This window comes from Fistularia commersonii, chromosome 33, assembly GCF_037954325.1.
Source record: "Fistularia commersonii isolate RoL2024-O1a breed Wild chromosome 33, RoL_Fcom_v1.0, whole genome shotgun sequence".
Taxonomy (NCBI): domain Eukaryota; kingdom Metazoa; phylum Chordata; class Actinopteri; order Syngnathiformes; family Fistulariidae; genus Fistularia; species Fistularia commersonii.
The window spans coordinates 648,429-664,482 of NC_141316.1; the positions used below are offsets into that span (position 1 = coordinate 648,429).

The 16,054-nt window shown below is 40.0% G+C and overlaps 1 protein-coding gene across 9 annotated transcripts in view; it reads right to left on the reverse strand.

The window, feature by feature from the left end:
* exoc6 (exocyst complex component 6) overlaps positions 1 to 16,054 on the reverse strand; it is a 69,663-nt gene that overhangs the window by 12,924 nt on the left and 40,685 nt on the right. For 4 of the 9 annotated variants that reach the window (XM_086140496.1, XM_086140489.1, XM_086140494.1 and 1 more), the window contains 9 exons: positions 14,892 to 14,963; positions 14,690 to 14,787; positions 12,445 to 12,550; positions 12,124 to 12,236; positions 11,906 to 12,017; positions 11,404 to 11,538; positions 10,233 to 10,412; positions 9,611 to 9,640; positions 1,776 to 1,917 (listed from right to left, as the gene is read on the reverse strand). In XM_086140496.1, coding sequence (XP_085996622.1) covers positions 1,776 to 1,917; positions 9,611 to 9,640; positions 10,233 to 10,412; positions 11,404 to 11,538; positions 11,906 to 12,017; positions 12,124 to 12,236; positions 12,445 to 12,550; positions 14,690 to 14,787; positions 14,892 to 14,963 — 988 coding nt within the window. The remainder of the gene's footprint in view (positions 1 to 1,775; positions 1,918 to 9,610; positions 9,641 to 10,232; positions 10,413 to 11,403; positions 11,539 to 11,905; positions 12,018 to 12,123; positions 12,237 to 12,444; positions 12,551 to 14,689; positions 14,788 to 14,891; positions 14,964 to 16,054) is intronic. The other 5 variants (XM_086140490.1, XM_086140495.1, XM_086140492.1 and 2 more) reach the window with 3 other exon arrangements.

Genomic DNA, 16,054 nt, shown 5'->3' on the forward strand with positions numbered 1-16,054 from the left:
ATCCAGAATGTGGGCTTTTCTATCAAACCTGCCCCTGTCTGAAATCACAGTCTACTCATTACAAATCCTGTCTTTCAGCTCTCAGCTGTATGGATCAGTATTGAGCCGTAAGAGGTCTCTCAACTACGGGAAGCAGCCGCCAACTCCATTTTCTCCCGCAGAAGAAGTAGTGCACAGTGCATGCTGGGATATGTGACTGCGCGAAGCGGGCTTTTTCATTTCCATTTGTGTGTTTGTGTGTGTGTGTGTGCGTGTCACCAAAGTAGCAGCGGTAAAACCAGTAAAGCGGAATTCCAGTCCCACACCACTTATGTCTGTATAAAGACCCCAAAATTGCACCTTTCAAGAGACACGCTTACGACACAGAGTTGAAACTCAAGGCGATCAGTCAAGCAGTAGAACATGGGAATAGCGAGAGAATTCAACATTAACAAATCAATGGTGCAGAAGTGGAGGAAGCAATAAGATGACTTGCACCAAGTCAAGAAGCCCGAACAGAGTTTCCTCGGGAACAAAGCAAGAATGGCTACAGTTAAAGGACAAACTTGAACAGTGGGTTGTTGAACAGAGAGCAGCAAGTAGAGGTGTCACCACGGTCACTATTCGAATGAAGGCTACAGTGCTAGCTAGCGACATGAACATCAACGAATTTAGAGGCAGTCTTTCTTGGTGCTTTCATTTTATGAAAAGCTTTGAACTGTGACAAATGGAGTTGGAAATGCTTTGTTTGAACAAAGGCATACCGGTAAGAGCTACCAGTACATACGGTACCGTATTGTGAATGCACTAACTTGTTTTGGGAGTGAACAGAGTTGTCAGAACGTTGGTTTGTACTCTATTACTAGAATACAAAACTATTAATAAAGTTTGATTGACTGACTCATCTGACTGTTTTGTTGACATTACCTTAAGTGCAGCTCAATTTACTGGATGCACAACGCAACCCCGGCCACTACTGTAGCTTCTATTCTATGCGCCTTATTATGCAGTGCGCCTTATATTATGATTTTTTTTTTAAAATAGGCCATTCATTGAAGGTGTGCCTTATAATCCGGTGAGCCTTATAGTGTGGAAAATATGGTAAAAGGAACCTTCCTACTGTGAGACATAGATGCTAACCACTGCATCACCATGCCTCCCAAAAGCTACTTTTTGAGGTTATCACAAGATAACTTTTGTTAAGAACAAGCACAATATGAATTGAACTTAACAAGGAACCTCAAGATTGGTGTTGGTTTCAAAACTTTACACCTCTATTTTTCACTGCTTGAAATAATAAGGAATCACTACAAAAAGTAGGTCCATTGGTAAAAGCAATAATAAATGGATTACATTTGCAAATTGGTTGCAGTATTTTATTTGCAATTTTTCATTTTTGACATGATTGTTAATAATTAATTCAGCTAGTTGTGCTTTGTGATTGGTTGTTGTGGTTTCTCATTTACTGGTATATGCTGCTTGTTGGTGTTTTCCACTTGCATTTTAGGTTTTATTATAGCTGTTGTTATTATACTCAATTCGTATCTTAATTTGATATCTTAATCTTTCTACATGTAAAATGTGAAAATATTTTATGTTTGTTATGTTTTGCATAGACGTCTATGTTTGAAATACCTTTCTGAAAGTAGTTAGTGCAAGGCTAAGAAGTCAATGGACAGCAAAAAAACATTTCCAGTCCAAAATCTCTCCCATTATAAAGTTCAGTTGAACTAATAACAAAACATCTTTTCTCAGTCACTAATACAGAAAGCAAATTGAGGGACTGTTGCACTTACATTCACATTGAATCACATCAAGATTGAACTGCTGAATGGCTCCCATACTGATCTGTTTCAGTTCTGTGTCTAACAGCATCTGCATCAGCGATGTGGACAGATGCTTGCAGGCTGACATACAAGCTGTCTGTGCCACTTTACCCTGCGGGGAAAGGGAGAGGAGATGGTAGACAGGATTAAAGGATGAGAATAGAAAGAAAGAATCATCACCGTGGGGGGATGGGGGAGGGTTAATGAAGATAAGAAGGTGTCATTGGATGGGGTAGATATGAATAGAAATAGGGAAAATTCATGGAAAGCGCAGATTAAAATGGCATAATATGAAGAAAGCAGTAGTAGTATTGAGAGATCATATGGTATCAAACAAGATAAGAAAAAGTTAAACGATAAAAGGAGGAAGGACAGTGGGGAGAACATAAAGAAGTACAATAGATAAAGGGGAAAAAAAATAAAACAATGGAAAAGCGGTCAGATTCTGCGCCATCTTATGAAAGAGTAGGAAACCTGATGAAATATACCGTGACGATACCATCTTTTGAGCATCTTATGGAAATTTCCTTTCCATAAAGAATTAATTAAAGCAAAGAAAATAAGCTCAAACTACACGACAAGCTAAAAAGCACTTGGAAATTCTGGCAAATGGCTCATAGTTATACATAGTTAAAGAAAAAAAAAAGGAAAAGTTGCGTACACTCACCACATTCACCAGTTTAGATTTGTGAGGGTGATGTTGTCAGTGTCTGATTTGTAGAGATGTGTGTGTTTTACTAAAAACTAAAAATCTGTGCTGTAGCATCTGTTTTGGTAGTTCCATTGGGATATACAAAAAGGCATTAGGACGTGCTGCCACTCCCCACAAATCATTGCTATTAGTCACAAAGAACCAGCAATTAAATCAAACATAGATGATATAAAATACTTGACAAATTAGCCAATTCTAGGTAATTCTAGCTTATTCTAGTTAATTTTCTTATAAAGGCTTGATTGTTTTGTTTTTTTTATTTCTTGCTTGTTTTAGTATCTGAAATGTATTATTATAAATACATATATAATATGTTAATAATCAAGAAGTGGAGTGATTTGTGGATTTTGATAACAATCAAGGTATTTGCGAAGGAAAGTAAGTGAATAGCAAACAAAATATGATTTATACATTTTGCCATATAAAAGAAAAATAGAAAATGAATAGAATACAAATGAAAGGAGATCAAATTTGGGGTTGAAACATGCTCCATTGGGTTGAAGTAAAAAAAAAAATTGTTTAAGGGTATCAACTGCATAATTCAACAATTCAACTTTGACACACTAGGAGGAGCTGGGAATTGAACTGAAATGTTCAGTTCAGCGGCCCCTCAAGTGTGTATATACATTGTTTGAATTCCCCAGTGGGGTTGTGGGACAATTGGCTTGGGCAGTCCAATGTCGGATGCCAGGGAGGGTTGAGTGGAAAAATCCCTGCATGGGCAGGAGTGTTAACTCTATTAACACACATCTTGTTCTTGTTCTTGTTCTTGTTCTTGTTCTTCTTCTTGTTCTTCTTCTTGTTCTTGTTCTTCTTCTTCTTCTTCTACTTCTACTTCTACTTCTCCTTCTACTACTTCTTCTTCTTCTTCTTCTTCTTCTTCTTCTTCTTCTTCTTCTTCTTCTTCTTCTTCTTCTTCTTCTTCTTCTTCTTCTTCTTCTTCTTCTTCTTCTTCTTCTTCTTCTTCTTCTTCTTCTTCTTCTTCTTCTTTCGGCTTTTCCCGTCAGGGGTTGCCACAGCGAGTCAACTTTCTCCATCTAACCCTATTCTCTGTATCTTCCTCTCTCACACCAACTACCTTCATATCCTCTCTCACTACGTCCATAAATCTTCTCTTTGGTCCTCCTCGAGACCTCTTGCCTGGCAGCTCCAATTCCAGCATCCGTCACCAATATACTCACTATCACTTCTCTGTACATGACCGAACCATCTCAGTCTGGCTTCTCTGACCTTCTCTCCAAAACATCGAACATGTGTCGTCCCTCTGATAGACTCATTCCTGATCCTATCCACCCTGGTTACTCCCAAAGAGAACCTCAACATCTTTATCACTGCAACCTCTAGTTCTGCCTGCTGTCTTTTGGTCATTGTAACAGTTTCTAGGCCATACAGCATCACTGGTCTCACCACTGTCTTGTACACCTTTCCTTTTATTCTGGCTGAAAGTCTTCTATCACATAGTACCCCTGACACTGTTCTCCACCCATTCCAACCTGCTTGGACCCGTCTCTTCACTTCTTTTCCACACTCTCCGTTGCTCTGGACTGTTGACCCTAAGTACCTGAAATCCTCCAGCTTCTTGATCTCCACTCCCTGAAGCCTCACCGTTCCACCCGAGTTCCTCTCAATCACACACATATATTCTGTCTTGCTGCGACTAACTTTCATTCCTCTCCTTTCCAGAGCATACCTCCACCTCTCTAGATGTTCCTCTACCTGTTGTCTGCTCTCACTACAGATCACAATGTCATCCGCAAACATCATGGTCCATGGGGATTCCTGTCTAACCTCATCTGTCAGCCTATCTGTCACTATTGTGAACAAGAAGGGGCTCAGAGCTGACCCCTGATGGAGTCCCACCTCCACCTTGAACTTCTCTGTTACCCCTACAGCACACCGTACCAGTGTCTCACAGCTAGCATACCTGTCCTGCACCAGTCTAACATACTTCTCTGCCACTCCAGACTTCCTCATACAATACCAGAGCTCCTCTCTTGGCACCCTGTCATATGCCTTTTCTAGGTCTACAAAAACACAATGCAGCTCCCTCTGGCCTTCTCTGAACTTTTCTATTAGCATTCTCAACGCAAATACTGCATCTGTAGTACTCTTCCTAGCAATGAAGCCATACTGCTGTTCACAAATGCTGACTTCTGCTCTCAGTCTAGTTTCCACTACTCTTTCCCATAACTTCATTGTATGGCTCATCAACTTTATCCCTCTGTAGTTGCCACAATTCTGCACATCCCCTTTATTCTTAAAAATAGGTACCATCACACTTTGTCTCCATTCTTCAGGCATCTTCTCACTCTCTAAGATCCTGTTGAATAATCTAGTCAGAAAATCTACCGCTGCCTCTCCTAGACACTTCCACGCCTCCACAGGTATATCATCAGGACCCACTGATTTTCCACTTTTCATCCTCTTCAATGCCTTCCTTACTTCACTTTTTCTTATTTGTGCCACTTTGTGGTCTACAATAGTCACCTCATCTACCCTTGCCTCTCTTTCATTTTCCATATTCATCAGCTCTTCAAAGTACTCTTTCCATCTTCCCATCACTCTTCTACCACCAGTCATTACATTTCACTCTCTGTCCTTAATCACCCGGACCTGTTGTACATCCTTTCCATCTTTATCTCTCTGTTTTGCCAACCTGTATAGATCATTCTCACCCTCCTTACTATCCAACCGAGCATACAAGTCATCATAAGCCCTTTGTTTTGCCTTTGCTACCTCTATCTTTACCTTTCACCGCATCTCCCTGAACTCCTGTCTGTTCTCTTCAGTCCTTTCAGTATCCCACTTCTTCTTTGCTAACCGCTTTCTCTGTATGTACTCCTGCACTTCCTCATTCCACCACCAAGTCTCCTTATCTACTTTCCTTCCAGATGACACACCAAGTACTCTCCTACCTGTCTCCCTGATAACACTAGCTGTTGTTGTCCAATCATCTGGAAGCATACCCTGACCTCCCAGACCCTTTCTCAACTCCTCCCTGAAAACCACGCAACACTCCTCCCTTTTCACCTTCCACCACTTTGTCCTCTGCTCTGCCACTTTGTCCTCTGCTCTGCTCTGCTCTGCCTGGATACCAAATGTGCCCATCACTTCTTCATCCCCTCTATTGCCTTCACCAACATGTCCATTGAGGTCTGCACCAATTAACACTCTCTCATTTCTGGGAATATTCTGCATCACTTCATCCAACTCATTCCATAACTTCTCCTTCTCTTCAGATTCACATCCCACCTGTGGGCCATAGCCACTAACAACATTGAGCATCACACCTTCAATTTCCAGTTTCAGACTCATAAGTCTATCTGACATTCTTTTCACCTCTAGGACGTTCCTTACGAACTCCTCCTTCAAGATAACTCCTACTCCATTTCTCTTCTTGTCAGTACCATAATAGTACAACTTGAAGCCTGCTCCTAAGCTTCTAGCCTTACTACCTTTCCACTACTACCTCCTGGACACACAGTATATCCACTTTCCTTCTCTGCATCATGTCGACCAGCTCTACCTTTTCTTGTCATAGTCCCAATATTCAAAGTCCCTTCTCTCAGTCCCAGACTCTGGCCTTTCCTCCTCTCTTCTCTGCTTCCGAACACGCACTCCTTAATTCAACAATTCAACAATTACAATATTAATTAACTTTAAATCACTTGGCAGTTTCCCACCTGTTTTTTGCAACTTCTTTATTTGGCAATGCCATGCTTGATTCTTAAGCTGTATTTGCTGGGGTCAGGTTGCTGTGCCAACAGCATAAGCAGTGTAGTCTAGACTTTTCTCCCCCTGGCCACCATATCTCTAATGGGGAACCCATACACCATGTGAAGGAAAATAATTTCACTCATTTGCATCTACGATCTTGTTTCTTTGGTCACAATCAACAGCTCATGAGGGTGATAAAATAGGTGATGGCAGGAACATAGAGAGATACATCAAGAGCTTCACTTTCTGCTCAGTTCCTTATTTACCACAACAGATCAATGGAGAGTATCCATAACTGTAGATGCTGCACCTAGCCTGTCATTTCTACGGCTACGTTTTTGCCTTACTCGTGAACAAGGCTATGACGTACACAAACGCTTTACTTCCGGCACAGTTTCATCCCAGACCAAGAGAGGGCACCCCTCCTTTTTCTGTCTGAGGTTTGCGGCCTCAGATTGGGAGGTGCTGATTCTCGTCCAATCATCATGCTTTGCTGCAAACCACTTCAAAGATTATGGATGGATGAAGCCAACACACGCACATCATCTGTATGAAGCACAGACCCAATGCTGAAGCCACCAAACCAAATCCCCTCAACATCCTGGCTACACCTAGAAATTCTGTCCGTAAAAGTTAGGAACACAAGTGGTGACCAATTGGTGGCAGCCTTGGCGAAGTTCAGGGCTGTCGTACAGGGACAGAACAGCCTTTATCAGGGGATCTGGTACTCTATACTCAAAGACCACTCAGAACTCCCTGAAAGACATGAGGGAATGCCTTTTCCACAAAGAACATGCAGATTTGTTGGGGTAACTCCCATTTACCCTGCAGGACAGTGATAAGGGTGTACAGCAGGCCCACTTGGGCCTGCTGTACACCCTTATCACTGTACACCCACTGAATTTAAGGTTCAAGTATCAGACAGACCTTTCTCTCCAGGAACCTTGAATAGACTTCACTGGGGAGGCTGAGAATTGTGATCCCCTAGTAGCTGGATCACACCTTTTGGTCCCCTGTCCACACAATGCTGCAAAGGCATGTCAACCAAGACAGCCCCACAACATCCAGAGCCTTGAGAAACTTTGGGTGTATCTTGTCCACCCCTCGATCCTTGTGACTAAGTTCGTTAATCATCTCTGCTACTTCAGCCCCAGAGATAAGAGAGCCCACCCCAGCGTGCAACATTCTGTATCCTGACTGGATGGCATGTCTGTTAGATTGAGTAGGCCAATATGCTGTGTAGGACTCCTTCTTCAGCTTGATGCCATGACTCCCAACCAGAGTACATCAACTACTTTGCAGGTTTCTGCCATGACAGGCGGCAACTACCTTACAATCACTGCTTCAGTAGTGAACACTTAGTAGACCATCTTGACAATGTAGCCTTGACATATCCCACTCGGACTTGATGTCTCCTGCTTCCCCTGGGTTAAAGTTCTTCCAGGAGTGGGAATTGATGTTTCTTCTCACAGGGGGACTCTACAAGATGTTCACAGCAGACCATTACAATACTTTTGAGCCTACCAGGCCTGACTGGCATTCTCCCCCACCATCAGAGCCAACTTACCAACAGTTTGAGATTTGCGATAGCTTCCCCTCATTTCTCAACCAAGCATGTCTGATGAGACAACCCCACAGTCACCACACTGCAGCCTAGGGTATTCTGATGCAAAATGTAGACATAGACACATTTATGCTTTAGCATGATGTTTGTTCTGGACAATCATTGACAGGCCCTTCCATGTCTTACTGCCTTACTGTCTTACTGTGCGAATTGAAGTCCCCCATCAGAACAAGAGTCCCTGGCAGGAACGCTCTCAAGCACCCCCTTCAAAAAAGGTGGGCACTCTGAGATGCTAGTCAGTGCAAGGGTACAAACAACAGGAAGAACCCGCCTGCTCACTCAAAGGCAGATGGAGGCTACTCTCTCATCCACATGGGTGAACCCCAATATTCAGGCACCGAATCTGGGTGCAATAAGTTTGCCCACACCTGCTCGGCACCTCTCACTGGGGGCAAGTCAGGAGTGAAAGAGACTCCAAACCCTTTCAAGGAGACTGATTCTGGACCCAGAGCTGGGAGTTGAGTCAAGCCCAACTATACTTAGCCAGAATTTCTCAGCCTTGTACACAAGCACAGGATTCTTGCTCATCAGAGGTGATGTTAACCATTATTTATACCTATTTATACTGTAAATATAACTGTATAACCTGTCTGATTCTGACTTTGATATCCCAGGTTCCTATGTGCAGCTTCTGCAGCCAAGGATCAGGATCCCATGGTACCTCCACCTTTGGCTACCGCCAAACTCACACTGCACCTGACCGACCTCACGAATCAGTGCAGGCCCAACCATCAGGCACTCACCATCGAGCCTGCAAGTCTTCTTAACTGCACTCTAAGTGGTCATTAATCGAGGACCTGTTTGCTTTACGTGACCTTAAAGACACACAAACCTTCACCACGATAAGGTAGCAGCTCTCGCATACGCATGGCATGCACCCTGCACTGAATCAAAAATATTCTCTTGGTTTTTTTTTAGTCTTTCAAAACTATCAGCAGTACTGTGTCTGTGGTAGCAGCTGAAGCATGGAAGTAGGAGTTCCTTGTTGAACAAGTAAATAATGTTGCTGTTTAATAGAATCTGATATTTTGTGACACGATAGTCATCATATCTAAACAATCTCTGAAAGTTTCGTCATAGTACTGATCATATTCTGTCACTTTAGATTAATCATGAGTAGTGGTGTTGTGCATACATGAAGAAGGATTGACATAACAGACATGACATCTGCTTTTGCCAAGTGGTGTGACAGCCAAAATTTGGTTATTATGAAAAATACAATGAATAAATTGATTATCAAACTCTGAAATTCATGTAAAACTGGGTGAGTAATTGTAAAAACATTCTAAAAAAATACATAAAATGATTTTAAAAAAGGGTTGAACTTTAAGGGTATGAACTAATTTTATCAGACCTGACATAAAACAATTTGAAACATTTGAAAACAATACAGAGCTGGTTGATTTGTACCAAATCTCCACATTCTTGCATGAATCTCAAATAAACACATTTCAGCATGTGGAAATGGAACATTTGTCCATACGGTCACAAAAATGACAAGGTTTGGATACAAGCCCAAAAGGGGATTGGACTAGACATTATGACATGTTACTATTTTGTCATAAAAGGTAACATTATATATTATAGTTTCTCTGAAATAACCCATGTTGACACTTATGTCACTTGAAGAGAGGCACAGTCTCTTGTATCAAGTCAGAAGATTGTATGGTCTTTAAATCAAACATGTGTAAGATGTCCCCATTTGCCTGAGAATCAGCAATATATTGTCGTAACACAGGCAGGATTACTCACCGACATCGATGCATGGTCATTGTTGTTATTCTAAGCAGTGGCACCCCAAATCAACCAAAAATGGGAGAGGGGAAGGGACAAAGGAAAGGACAGGAAAAGAAAGGTGGGAATAATAAATGGACAGGAGGAGGTAAATTTCAGCTAGAGTACCACAGCATGCTTGATCAATTAATGAATAAAATAAATTGATAATAGAGCAAACAAAGCAGAGAGCTGTTCATTTCAGAAGGTTTAGAGGTAGGATCAGAAACAAGGTCATTCAAGGCAGAAAAAAAGGATTTTTCGAAAGATGAGAGAGAAACTGAACAGGCTGTTGATGTAGTAAGATGTCAATATGAGCAAAACTATTAATGTCAGTACCAACACAATTGGCATGCAATGATAGCGAACCCACAAATTACACACACCTTCCATTTCATACAGATTGTTCACAGTAAAATGTGAAATATACTCATATTGCCAAAGTAAACTTTTTCCACGGTCTACATTCAATTAGGATCATGATGAAACAGTACAGGATTAGAGCAGATGAGGTCAACAAAAACAAAACCTTCATTGCATCACAAGACAATGTTTTCAGGGGAAGAGTGTGGTGAATAGAAGGAAAATGTATCCAGCTTACCGGAAGGTGTGTGAAGACCTGGAAAGTGGAGCGCAGGAAGTTGATTAAGTCCATGAGGTATCCTGAGGCACGACCCTCAGACTCAGCCATGCCCCACTCATAGTCGGCTAACTGAATAAACTCGTCGATTTTCTGGTTGAGTTTGGTGTAAATTTCACCCTCGGCTGCATGACGAGCATCCTGGAAAACAGCTTTTGGAAGTTATTTTGTTGAGACAAAAAACGTTTCCCAACTTTTTATGTAATTATTTGATAGAAAATTTCTGTGATAAAAAAAAGTTCAAATGTATCCAAGCTGTAAGCATGCCACCCTTTTAGTCCAATCAAAATCAGATTTTTGGATTTTTTTTTCATTTTATAACGTAAGACAGGTAACTTACATTTCAATTGGTGCTATGGTAGGACAGAGATTGACTATGTTAAGTGATTTGTCAGAAGTTGAAGTTCAGTTCTGCAGTTTATTGCTTGGTCAGCAAGCTACATCAATCATATCAGAACACATGGCTCTGACGACTTTAAGTTGCATTCAGACATTAAAAAACTTGAGTCTGGAATTGTGTTCCACTGTCTTATAAGAATAGAGAGTTATACATTTGTTTTCAACATAACACCGAAATTGATAACTTTGCCCCTATCAGGGTTGGAACATGTGAATGAGAAGCTTCAGTCCATCTTTTACATACAATACAGTATTTGTATGTAGCCTGCTCTCACTCTTAAATGTAACGCTCATCTCATTTTTGGTGTACAGTCATGGCCAAAAGTTTTGAGAATGACACAACCATAGAAACATCTGGCAAACACCTAAAAACCCTGAAGGAACAGACTTTGTGAAAGTGTCATTCTAAAAACTTTTGGCCATGACTGTAACTGCCTTGCCGCTACCAGTTTGTTAGCATGCATTGATAGCATCAGTGGATTATAAAATCTTCTCTCGCCATTTTATGTCGTCATTTAATAAAGTGTATCAATTACAGTAACCTCCTAAGCATTAAGTGTTTTTATTACTGTTTGGTGGACTGTGATAGAAGTAATAGTAATAGGCTCTACTTCTTAATGTTGGGTTTCAAGCAGCAAAGCCAGAGAAATAATGTGTTGTAGCCTTTGGGTTAGAAAATGATTTGAAAAATAAAAAGTGATAAAACAAACAACACAAAACAATAAGGTGTTACCTTAAAGGTTGACAACCCATAAAGTCTGGTGGTGTGCACTGTCTCTGGGGACACATTGGTGATGTTTGTTATAAACTCCTCTAAATACCTGCAGGCCTGCTCCAAGTGGGTGGTGTTAATGATGATCTGCACCAACTACAACACAGAAAAATGTTCAGGTTTTAGAGTAATCGAAAACAACCTTAGTTTAGAGCAGTGCTTACCAAAAATGTCATCTCATGACCAACATTTTTTATAAGTTAAAAATCCCTAAAAACTGAAAAAAAAACTATATCCATGATTACAGCTACTAAAGTGACCTAAATACAGCGCCATAATCTGGTTTGCACTGCTGAATAAACAAACAGCATAGGTTAGTCTATGGGCACTGAGATAAAATTACAATTCACTGGCTAAGTTTTCTTTTCCATCAGAAAACTGTAATAGGCAACCCACTTAATAGCTCTGTAATCTACTTTTCAGGAGCTACCAGCCACTTAAGAACCACTAGTTTAGATCCTACCTCAGTAAGTCCAATGTGAGGCTTCTTGATGAGGTTCTGTAGGCAGCTGCTGAGGGTTCTTGTAAGAAGTAGGTTAGTTGATTTTCTCAACATATCGTCAATCTCTGTTGAACTGCATAGACATGAAATATTTACTCCAGATTGCCTCTTAGGGTGCTTCAAAATTATATGTTGATTTGAAGTGTGAAGGAGGGGGACTACTTTGACTTGACACTTACCTGCGATGTAAAGACTCAGAGAACTTCAGACTGGCATAAATGAACTCTTTAACTTGCATATAGATCTGTGGTACAGACTGGGACATTGGCAGCTTCTTGGGAAAGTCCTGCTGCTTAGACATAGAAAAGAAGACACATGAAATTAACTGAAAATGTTATTAAATATTAATGCATTAAAAGGCAAAAAAATAAAATTATTGTCCTACTGCACTTTTCAGTGAGGACAACAGAATTGCTGCATTATTTAAATTAGCATATGAGGGCAAACAGTCATCCTTAAAGCTCTTGCCATGCATTGGTAAGGTGTTATGACCATGGTACCTTCTCTATCTCTGCATCATGGAAGGGGAAGCGGCTGATGACCAGTTTATACTCCTCCTCTGTGTCCACAGGGATGGGACTATAGTTATCCAACTCAAAGATATCTCTGCAGAATCAGAGTTTGTACACACTTCAGTGTTAGTCAGGAAACTGATCCAATTCATAGTCATGTCAATAGAGCTTGTACAGTTTTCTCCAACAGGTTTCCTTTTGAAATTACAGATACACACCTGGGAAAAAAAAATGTGGGTCCCCCTCTGTTAATGAAAGAAAAACCCACAACAATCAATGAAATAACTTGAAACTGAATAAAGTAATAATAAATAAAAAGGTCCTGAAAATTAACCAATGAGAGCCAGACATTGAGTTTTCATTGATGTTCAACAGAATTTTTTTAGAAGACAAATTAATGAGTCATGCCTGGACAAAAATTATCGTACCCTTAGAAAAGATTGAAAATAATTTGACCATAGGGACATGTTGAACCAAGGTGTTTCTTCAAATTAGTATCACAGGTGTCTTCAAACTTGTAGTCAGTCAGCCAGTCTGCCTATTCAAAGGGTGATAAATAGTCACTGTGCTGTTTGATGGCATGGTGTGTGCCACACAAAACATGAACCAGAGAGAGTTGTCTCGGGAGATTAGAAAAAATACAGGACAAGCATGTTTAAGGTAAAGGCTATAAGACCATCTCCAAGCAGCTTGATGGTGTTGTGACAACAGTTGCACATATTATTCAGAAGTTTAAGGTCCACTAGACTGTAGCCTACCTCCCTGGATATGGCTGCAAGGGGAAAAATTGATGTGAAATTGAAGAGAAGGATTATATAAACAGTGACCAATGAGTCCAGAACAACCTCCAAGGAAATCAAAGGGGAGCTCAAAGATCAGGGTACGTCAGTGTTAGACCCCACCATCTGTCACTTTTTAAGCCAAAGTCGATGACCAAGGAAGACACCACTGTTAAAAGCAAAATATAAAAAAGTGAGACCGGAATTTGCCACAATGCATATTGACATGCCACAAAGCTTCTGCAAGACAGTCCTTTGGACAAAGGAGACAAAATTGGAGCTTTTTGGCAAGGCACATCAACTCTGTTCATAGACAAAAAAATGAATCATACCAAGAAAAGCACAATATCCCTATTGTGAAACATTGAGGCAGTTCAGTTATGTTCTGTAGCTTTGCTACATCTGGCACTGTGTGTCTGGAATCAGTGCAGGTTACAAGATTATCAAGGCATTTAGGAATGAAATGTGCTGCACAGCGTCAGAAAGCTTAGTCTTTGCTGCAGGCCATGCTTCCAACAGGATAATGACCAAAAGCACAACTAAAAACACCCAGGAATGGCCAAGAGCAAAACATTGGACTTTCTGAAGTGGCCTTTTTGAGTCCTGATATAAATCCTTTGGAACATTTGTGGAAGCATGACGTCTGGAGAAGGCACCCCTCAAACCTCAGCCGACTGGAACAGTTTGCTCATGAGAATTGTGCCAAAATACCTGCTGAACGTAAAAAAAAATTGTTTGATTGAAGTGACTGCCTCAAAAGGTTGTGCAACAAAATATGAAGTTAAGGGTACCATCGATTTGTCCAGGCCAGTTTCATTAGTTTGTTTCTTAAATTATTCTGTTGAACAACAATTCATAAGATTTTCATTGGTTAATTTTCTGTCATTTTGTATTTATTATTACGTTTGTCAGTTCCAAGTTATCTCACTGACCATTGTGGGTTTTTCTTTTGTAACCAGAGCAGTACCAAAAATTATTTTTTTGTATACAGTACTATGTTTATTAGGCTTTAATGGTTCTTTGGCGACAGAGGACAGTAGTTGGTTTGAGATGAATTGAGAAAAAGTGAGAAGAATTTTCATTTCTTTAAATCACCTATCTGGGTCTGTATTTGAACTTCAGCAGGTGATCTTGACTGCCTACATTCCTAAAGGCATTAAGTTATTCCCAGGTAATTGGCTGACTAAAAAAAGTATCTCATTTAGTGTCAAGTAAGTATATAAATATACGTATATTACATTAAATGAAGTAGAATATTAATAGGGTATCAAATTGCTAGTCATCAGAACACCTTATTTAAGTTTTACATGTAAATGCTGTGAAAACTTTTCAGTGAGGCTTCACTCTACAGCTAAAAGGTAACAAAGAACAAAAAGAACAAGAATCTGCAAGGTCTAATATGAATTCCTCACTATGAATAGAATTATAGAGAAACACACCTGACCCTCACCTACCTGAAAACCAGCGCCCACTTCTTCAACAGGGTCTCGTTATACTGGTCCCTGACCTCAAAAAGCAGGTCAAAGAGACGATTTACTGGAAAACTATAACCCTATAGAAACAAACACACAATCAGAAGTGACACTTTGTGACATACACTTTGCAAAGATACACATTGTTCAAAAAAGTGCAGCTAACCGAGGCAAAAAAACCAACCTGAAGTGTGTCAGCAAATATGACTATGAGGTTCTTGAGTTCCAGGACTAGGTCCGGGTCTTCACAGTATGACTGGAAATTAAATAGGGGGGAAGCAACAGCTAAGGTTTGATAGAGAAACAGCTACAATAGACATTTGTACTCTATGTATATCTCAACTAATGAAGTTTAGTAAAACACACAGCCCAGATAAAGTTTGATGAGCACAACAAAAATGACCTTGGATATTTGGAGTGGATAATGATGTCTTGTGAAAATTTTTATTTTGATCTTTTGATAATTGGGAAACTTTCAATTCATAGTTGAAGCAACAAGTGATACAACTGGGTTGATTGGCAACAGTGTTATGATTTGTTGGCACCTTACAGGTCATTTGCAGGTTGTGTTATACGTGTTTATTTTTCTGCAGCCACATACAGGCCTATTGTTGCATTTGCTGAACTCAAGACGTATATGGACATGAATTGGCTGCATAAGAAAACCTCACTGACAGTCTTTGGTATAGACCTGCATTCATCCAGGAAATATATAAGCATTTGGCTGCTATTATGCTTTCTCCAAAGAAATGAATTCAGGTAAGGGGCATCTGGAATATTAATAAATTAAAAGGAAGGGAAAAGCTGCATTTTTACTGGGAAATTACCCATGAATGTACAGTATTACCTCTAAAATATCATTTTTAATTTGTCTAAAGTGCTGACCTTGCTCATAACCTCTTCTCCCAGTTATACCACCATTCTACACCAACAAGGCACTAATACAGAATTCTTTTAGAGCAGCTCACAGTGCCATGATATCATTAATTAATCCCACCAGATTTCAGCAATTGTTTTAATGAGTTTCACACCATTGTTCTTATTCACTTATTCACTTAGTTGTTTTTATTCACTTAGTTTTGTGAGGGGTTTGATCAAGTACAGAGAATAGTCCAATTTAATTTTTACCTGCTTGACCCTGTTAGCTCAGTGCTAAATCATTTACCTGATTTAAACACAATTGAAAAATCTATTTCAACTTAAACAACATTTTCTGATTTAATTAAACTGAATAATGTCATTATAAGAAACAATTTGAGATGGATCAGATGTTTTCTGAGAATAGTCACATTACTGAAGTCTGTAGCAGAGGTTTTTACTCTACAGTGGAGTCTACTAGAGTTCATA